The 8,304-nt window shown below is 39.7% G+C and overlaps 1 protein-coding gene across 1 annotated transcript; it reads right to left on the bottom strand.

Moving 5' to 3' along the window:
• Window positions 1-327: 327 nt before the first annotated feature.
• On the bottom strand, window positions 328-2,269 carry LOC134059529 (golgin subfamily A member 6-like protein 6). The gene is made up of 3 exons (XM_062515972.1): window positions 985-2,269; window positions 837-893; window positions 328-599 (listed from the first exon to the last, which is right to left on the bottom strand). Exons 1-3 carry the CDS (start codon window positions 2,267-2,269, stop codon window positions 328-330), a joined length of 1,614 nt encoding a protein of 537 aa, XP_062371956.1.
• Between the last annotated feature and the right edge of the window lie 6,035 nt (window positions 2,270-8,304).

Genomic DNA, 8,304 nt, shown 5'->3' with positions numbered 1-8,304 from the left:
GCATTTTTAGCTTTCTCCAGTAGGCTATTGGAGTTATTCACGGTAGACTGGAGATGTGCTTCTCCCCAATATGCCTGACACTGATGAAAAAACATTTTAAGCTTAGTTATTTAATTCATTATGGGCGACCTGGTAACGTGTGACATCTCACACAATGACACGCATGACACTGCACCAATGTAATGCCCAAACATAGTTTATTTGCTGTTTCTTTGGTTTCAAGGTAAAACATCAAACATTAGCTGTCACAGCTAAACGTGGAAGATCCATTTCTTCAAAAATAATCTGTGAAATATGTAAGAAAGATGTCATTGCTCTCGGGTCTGCCTACTTCAGAACAACTTTTTTCATCATTGCTGCCACTTCTGCCAAAGCCTTCAGTCTCTCCTCCTCCAGTCTCTGAATCAGTGTTGCTTTCTTTCTTGCCTCATCCCTCATCTCTTTCTCTTTCTCTGTTTTCTGCCTGTCCATCTCCAGTTGTTGTACTGCTTTCTCTTTCCTTTTGTCAGTGGCCTTTTGTCTGTTGGTCTTTTTCTTCCGCTTCACTGAGGTCTCCATTGCTGCCTCTGAACCATCATTTGGCTGATTTTTGCCCCCGTCTATTTATAACACATGAAGTAATGAAATGATTTGTGTGCATTGGTATGCCATAACAGTATGTATCTTGAACAACATAGAAGACATGATTTTACAAGGTTAGCCTAATCACTGGAGAGGTTTCTGGGAAATAGGGGGGTCTACAGTATACAAATGAAACAGAAAACTGAACTTCAGTAGCGGATGGATAAATTAATAATATTGTGTGAAGACAACTCAAAAATACTCTGTGAGGTTACCTTGCAAGGATGGCAATGACTTTGCTGTCACATTTCCCACAATGGCAGAGGAGTGATCTGTGTAAGAAAAAAAAATGTAAATACACTCCATGTGACTGATAACTAACTTAGATTTAAATGGATACTTTTTCTCAGAGTTGTCAATTACCTCCATGTACAGGTGACTTGAGGAGAGTGTTCTCTGCGTTTGGTCGAGCTGTCTCTTCCATGGCCAAAAGCTGACAGGTTTTTCCTCCTCCATCTCCATGGCTTTGCTCGTCCTCAGTGATTTTGTCTGTCTCACTGGCAAAGCCCTGCCACTTTTTATCCATCTGTCTGCCATTTTGCTGTGGGTCACCATGCATGTTAAGTTTGTCTTTCAGCAAGTTCATATGAACTTCGGTGTCCAGCACTTTATGTTGTTCCTCTGTCCGTCTATCCTGTCGTTCCTTTGCCTTCAAAGTCTCCATTTCCTTTTTTTGTGTCCGGCTATCTGTCTCTAGTTCTCTAATCTTTTGAAGGAATGTCTCATTCATGGTCTTCAATGATTCAACCTGCTGTTGACACTGCAGTAGCTGTTCCGTCATCCTGCTGTTCATCTCCAGCTCCTTCATTTTGTTACATTTTGTCATCTCTCTCTCTTGGAGTTCTCTTGCCCTCCAAGAATCCATCTGTTGTTTGTGCCACCAGTTCTCCATCTCCAGTTTGCTCATCCTTTGGCACAGTTTGTCATTTATCTTCTGCAAGGATGCAATTTGCTGTTGAGTCAACTGTTTTTCTTTCATTTTGATTTTAATCTCCAGTGCCCTTTCTTGTTTCTGCATCCAGTTTTCGGCCTCCAGTTTTCTAATCCTTTGAAGAAGTTTCCCGTTCATCTTCTGATAGGATGCAATTCCTTGTTGGCTCAAGAAATGTTGTTCTATCATTTTGATATTCATTTTCAGTTCCTTTTCCTTGAAGGCCTTCATCTCCTGATTCATAATGAGGTTCCCTGTCTCCAATTGTCTCAACCTCTGAGACATCTCCTCATTAATGGAGTGAAGTGAGGTTATCTGCTGTCCAGATACCTGCTCCAACATGTTCATCCTCCTTTCCAGCTCCAACATGTTTGATTGATGGACGCGTTCCACCTCCCTCCTTGTCTCCATGTCTTGTTGGAGATGCTGGTTTTCTCTCTCCAGCTTCAACATGTCTGACTGATGGACACGTTCTGTCTCCTTCCTTGTCTCCATGTCCTGTTTGAGACGCTGGTTTTCTCTCTCCAGCTGTCTCATCCTCTGAGTGAGGTTCTCCATCTGAACAAACTCCATCCGCTTTTGACCTAATAATAGGCCTATAGGATCCTCAATTTTCATCATTTCCAGCCCTTCTTTTTGTTGGAGTTCCCTCACTACTTTCTCCAGTGAGGAGATATCCTCCAGTGCAGCTGCGTGTTTCCTCACTTGAAGATTCATCTCTGCCGCTCGGGCTCTGTCCCATACGTGAAGCAATGACATGCTTCACGCGTCAGGAAGAACAGCTTTCACTATTGAGCTGTATTGCTGTTAAAGAAAATTTGACATTTAAGAAAACAATCTACTCACCCACTTTACTTTTTTTCTTTTTTTTTAACATTATACATTTAATTATGTTTCATTTTGGAACTGTTCTCCTTATAAAGTTGAGTTAGTTATAGTTTATTTGTACTGTGTCCATGTAAGTCCACATTTTAGCCATTTTTGTGAGGGACATAGACAAGCACAGTAAAATAATGACTTAATTTGAATCTACAATATATCCATCATTTCACAAGCACCACAACTTTCACAGAAAACAAACTAAAAGAAAACTGTCATCAACTCATGAAATGGAAAGAAACATTTTTCACCTTACCTTAATATTCCAGAGAAGTCAGAGATCAGTTTTGGCTAATTCTGTCAAGTTTCAAAACAGTATAATGTTTGACAATGCTGCTAGATGTAATTAAAATAAATTAAATACATTTTGTAGAGAGCTGATGAAGCTACTTACCTGTGCTGTGTATTCTGAAGTGAATTTGTATTTTGCTCCTCTGCACTTATAATGTAGAATCAGTGTGATGTCATAATAGCAGCATTGTTGTGATGTCATTACTTCAGCATGCAGAACAATCTGATGTTAAAAGTACAATGGGGTTCATACAGTACAGTCATTGCTGATATTTAGGGTGTAGATATTTTGATAACTGAAAAACAGGTATTTCATAGCACTGTCATCTAATGACTTCTCACATAAGCATATATGTGAGTAAATTCTGAAATGTATTAATTCAAAAAGTGTTAACACAGACATTATAAACACACACAAAAAAAACATTCATTTTTATTAACACCCTAAGGGTTCAAGCCTGACAGCGTATTTTGTTGACAGTGCATATGCACACTGTAGCCAGAGTCCAGCTTAAGTTAATCAGTGCAAGATAGCTAGATTAGAATCGTAACAAAGGTTGCATGTGATTGGTTTATTCAGTTTCATTTCACCAGAGAAGTCTGGAGTCCCCGTCTTGACCCAGCTTCCGATACCTATATTTCCGCCGAACTCGGGCCCTAAAGTTGAGATGACAGATCTTTGTTGGAAATCTCTGATCTATGAGTCCCTGCTGCTTAGGATAACCATTTGCTAAATCCCTCTCACTTTACAGTAATGTTAATTTACATTCTAAAATTCTCCATGTACTTAGTGCACCACAGTACGTGCAACAGTGTTTCCCCCAGTATTATGTCCCTTAATTAATGTTTATATCGTGTTATAGTGAAATAATAATGGGCTGAAGTGTCACATTTTGTGTCACATAGTGGTTTACACAGGAGTGCCGTGAGGCATTTTCAGTTCCTTTTCCTTGAAGGCCTTCATCTCCTGATTTTTATACAGGTGCATTTTTAGTTGTCTCTATCTTAACAAAATGACGACTGGGCCTCTTTAAGCAGGGTGAAGACACTGCTGGAAATTTACAAAACATTTCATTCTTTACTTATTTTTTATCCATGTATTTATCCAATGGGACATTTCAGCACTGTTTATATGGACAGCGCTCCATACTGCTTGAGTAATTGAGCAGTGCTTGTGCATTGACTCTCTGCTTGCTTTTTTGGGACAATTCATTCATTATTCATTTATATTCAAACTTTATTTATTCAGAAGAAAAGTACTGTACGTTAAAGATGAAAATGTGTAAGATTATTCACAGGGAAGCGTTGTAGCTGCTAAACTGCCAATCATCATTATAATGTTTGCTCCAGTTTGACTCCTTTAAATGGATTTGATTCTGACTTCTGATGTTTGGGGGACCTGATAACATGTGACATCTCACACAATGACACGTGTAACACTGAAACCAATGTAATGCTCAAGCATATTTAACTTGTTGTTTATTTGGCTTCAATGTAAAACATCAAATAGAGCAGTCACTTGATAAACAGATGAATGTGAAAGATCCATTTCTTGAAAAATAATCTGTGAGAAAGAATCTGTAATGATGCTATTGCTCTCAGGTCTGCCTACTTCAGAACAACTTTTTTCATCATTGCTGCCACTTCTGCCAAAGCCTTCAGTCTCTCCTCCTCCAGTCTCTGAATCAGTATGGCTTTTTTTCTTTCTTCATCCCTCATTTCTTTCTCTTTCTCTGTTTTCTGCTTGTCCCTCTCCAGTTGTTTTACTGCTTTCTCTTCCCTTTTCTCAGTGGCTTTTTGTCTGTTGGTCTTTTTCTTCCGCTTCACTGAGGTCTCCGTTGCTGCCTTTGAACCATCATTTTGCCCATGTTTATTTAGAGGATTATAACACATGAAGTTATCAAATGATTTGAGCACACATTGACCTGCCATGACAGTATGTATCTTGAACAACATAGAAGACAAGGTTAGACAATGCTGCTAAATGTCATTCAAATAGATTAAATACATTTTGAAGAGAGCTAATGAAGCTACAGTACTTACCTGTGCTGTGTGTTCCGAAGTGAATTTGTATTTTGTCCCTCTTAGGTGCTGTGTCCACCAAACGCGTTTTTTGCGCCAACGGCGACAATTTTCAATGTAAAGTCTATGTAGCTCAGCGCTCACAGCGCTGAGCGCCCTCGGCGGAAAAAGCGCTCAGAGCGCTCAAAGTTGAAATCTGTTCAACTTTTAGAACAGCGCCGGGCTCGTCAATGGCACTTCTCGTTATAAACCGTCTCTGGTTTTGGTAACTTAGCAACAATAAACACTTATCGAAGAGCCGAGAGGAGGAGGTTGTGGGCGCTCTGGCTGTAAAAAACGTGTTTGGTGAACACAGCACCTTATAAGATAGAATCAGCATGATGGCATACAGTCATAATAGCAGCATTGTTGTGATGTCATTACTTCAGCATGCAGAAAGAACTTATGTGAAAAACACAATGGGGTTCATGCAGTACAATACCAGTCATTGAATTGTGCTGATATTTGGAATTTATATATTTTAATAACTGAAAAAGAGGTATTTCATAACACAGTAATCGAATGACTTCTCACACAAGCATTAGTGTGAGTAAATACTGAAATGGGTCAATAATTCAAATAGCGTCAACAAAGGCATACGTACACACCCACACACACACACACACACACACAAATCATTTTAGCTTTTGAGTCATTTTAATAAATGCCCTAAGGTGCAAGCTTGACAGCGTATTTTGTCAACAGTGCATGCACACTGTAGCCAGAGTCCAGCCGAAGTTAATCAGTGCAAGATAGATAGATAGATAGATAGATCAGAATCATAACAAAGGTTGCATGTGATTGGTTTATTCAATTTCCTTTCACTAGAGATCTCGAGTCCCCGTCTTGACCCAGCTTCCCATTCCTATATTTCCACTGAACTCGGGCCCTAAAGTTGAGATGACAGATCTCTGACTCTGATCTATGAGTCCCTGTACTTAGTGCACCACAGTACTGTAAGTGCAACAGTATTTCCCCCAGTATTTCGTCCCTTAATTAGTGTTTATATCGTGTTATAGTGAAATGATAACCGGCTGAAGTGTCACATTTTGCGTCACGTAGTGGTTTTCCACAGGAGTGTCATGAGGAAAAATTGTATGTGCCGTGGAATTTTGAGAAACCCAATGCATTTTTATACAGGTACATTTTTAGCTGTCTCCAGTATCTTAGCAGTTATTGACAGTGATAGCCTTCCCTCCATTATGAAGCCTGGGCCTCTTTACTTTGTGCAGGGGGAAGAAACTGATGGAAATTGAAATAACATTTCATTATTTACTCATTTTATATTAATGTCTTTATCCAATGGGACATTTCAGCACTGTTTATATGGACAGCGCTCCTTAAGGTACGGCTTGAGTAATTGATCGGTGTTTGTGCGTTGACTCTCTGCTAGCTTTTTTGGGACAATTCATTCATTATTCATTTATATTCAAGCTTTATTTATTCTCAGAAGAAAAGTACTGTATGTTAAAGATGAACATTAATAAGATTATTCACAGGGAAGCATTGTAGCTGCTAAACTGCCAATCATCATTGTCTAATGTTTGCTCCAGCTTGACCCCTTCTTATGGATTTGATTCTGACTTCTGATGTTTTGGGGGACCTGATAATGTGTGACACTGAAACCAATGTAATGCTCAAACATGTTTTATTTGTTGTTTATTTAGCTGTCCCTTGATAAACAGATGAATGTGAACGATCCATTTCTTGAAAAATAATCTGTGAGAAAGAATCTGCAATGATGTTATTGCTCTCAGGTCTGCCTACTTCAGAACACCTTTGTTCATCATTGCTGCCACTTCTGCCAAAGCCTTCATTCTCTCCTCCTCCAGTCTCTGAATCAGTATGGCTTTCTTTCTTTCTTCATCCCTCATCTCTTTCTCTTTTTCTTTTTTCTGCCTGTCCATCTCCAGTTGTTTTACTGCTTTCTCTTCCCTTTTCTCAGCGGCTTTTTGTCTGTTGGTCTTTTTCTTCCGCTTCACTGAGGTCTCCATCGATGCCTTTGAACCATCGTTTGCCTGATTTTTGCACATGTCTATTTAAAGGATTATAGCACATGAAGTTATCAAATGATTTGTGCACACATTGGCATGCCATGACAGTATGTATCTTGAACAACATATAAGACACAGTTTTACAAGGCTAGTCAAGTCAAGTCAAGTCATTTTATTTATATAGCGCATTTAACGTGCTAGCCTAATCACTGGAGAGGCACTCTGCTCAAATGAAGTTATTGTCTTTTTCCCAGTGCCTCTGGGAAATAGGGGGTCTACAGTAACATTGCAAATGAAACTGAAAACTGAATTTCAGTAGCGAGTTACTGTAATAAAGTAGCGGGTTAAATAAGTCAACAATACTGTGTGAAGACAGCTCAAACAATACTCTGTGAGGTTACCTTGCAAGGGTGGCAGACACTTTGCTGTCACATTTCCCACAATGGCAGAGGAGTGATCTGTGTAAGAAAAACAAAATGTAAATATACACTCCTTGTGTGTTTTTAAGGCATAGATTATCTTGGATTTAGATAGATAAGTTTTCTCAGAGTTGTCAGTAATTACCTCCATGTACAGGTGACTTGAGGAGAGTATTCTCTGCATTTACTCGAGCTGTCTTTTCCTTGGCCAAGAGTGGACAGTCTCCATGGCTTTGCTTCTCACCGCTGTTTTTGTCTGTGTCACTGGCAGGGCCCTGCCACTTTACATCCATCTGTCTGACATTCTTCAGTCTGTCATGGTGCATGTTCAGCTCGTCTTTCAGTAAGTTATGAACTTTGGTGTCTGGCATTCCATTTGATTCCTTTCTCCCTTTCTCCTGGCGTTCCTTTGCCTTCAAAGTCTCCATTTCCTTTTTCTGTGTCTGGTTTTCTGTCTCCAGTTCCCTCATCTTTTGAAGGAATGTCTCATTCATGGTCTGCAACGACTCAACCTGCTGTTGACACTGCAGTAGCTGTTCCTTAATTTTGCTGTTCATTTCCAGCTCCTTCCTTTGGTTGCATTTAGCCATCTCTCTCTCTTGGAGTTCTCTTGCCCTCCAAGAATCCATTTGTTGTTTCTGCCTCCGATTTTCTATCTCCAGTTTGCTCACCCTTTGGCACAGTTTGTCATTCATCTTCTGAAATGACACAATTTGCTGTTGAGTCAACCGTTGTTCCTTCATTTTAATTTTAATCTCCAGTGCCCTTTCTTGTTTGTGCATCCAGTTTTCGGCCTCCAGTTTTCTAATCCTTTGAAGAAGTTTCTCGTTCATCTTCTGATAGGATGCAATTTCCTGTTGGCTCAAGAAATGTTGTTCTTTCATTTGAATATTCATTTCCAATTCCCTTTCCCTGAAGGCCTTCATCTCCTGATTCATAATGAGGTTCCCTGTCTCCAATTGTCTCAACCTCTGAGACATCTCCTCATTAATGGAGTGAAGTGAGGTTATCTGCTGTCCAGATACCTGCTCCAACATGTTCATCCTCCTTTCCAGCTCCAACATGTTTGATTGATGGACACGTTCCACCTCCCTCCTTGTCTCCATGT

The sequence above is a fragment of the Sardina pilchardus genome, chromosome 16 (genome assembly GCF_963854185.1).
Source record: "Sardina pilchardus chromosome 16, fSarPil1.1, whole genome shotgun sequence".
In the NCBI taxonomy this organism is placed as follows: domain Eukaryota; kingdom Metazoa; phylum Chordata; class Actinopteri; order Clupeiformes; family Clupeidae; genus Sardina; species Sardina pilchardus.
This window is presented reverse-complemented; position numbering and strand designations above follow the sequence as displayed.

Bases quoted from the DNA above. Each gene is read 5' to 3' on its own strand.
- LOC134059529 (XM_062515972.1), bottom strand. From the start codon at position 2,269: ATGAATCTTCAAGTGAGGAAACACGCAGCTGCACTGGAGGATATCTCC. The intron at 894-984 runs GTAATTGACAAC...TTTCTTACACAG, and splicing joins CAAGTCACCTGTACATGGAG to ATCACTCCTCTGCCATTGTG. The intron at 600-836 runs GTAACCTCACAG...TGTTATAAATAG, and splicing joins GTCATTGCCATCCTTGCAAG to ACGGGGGCAAAAATCAGCCA.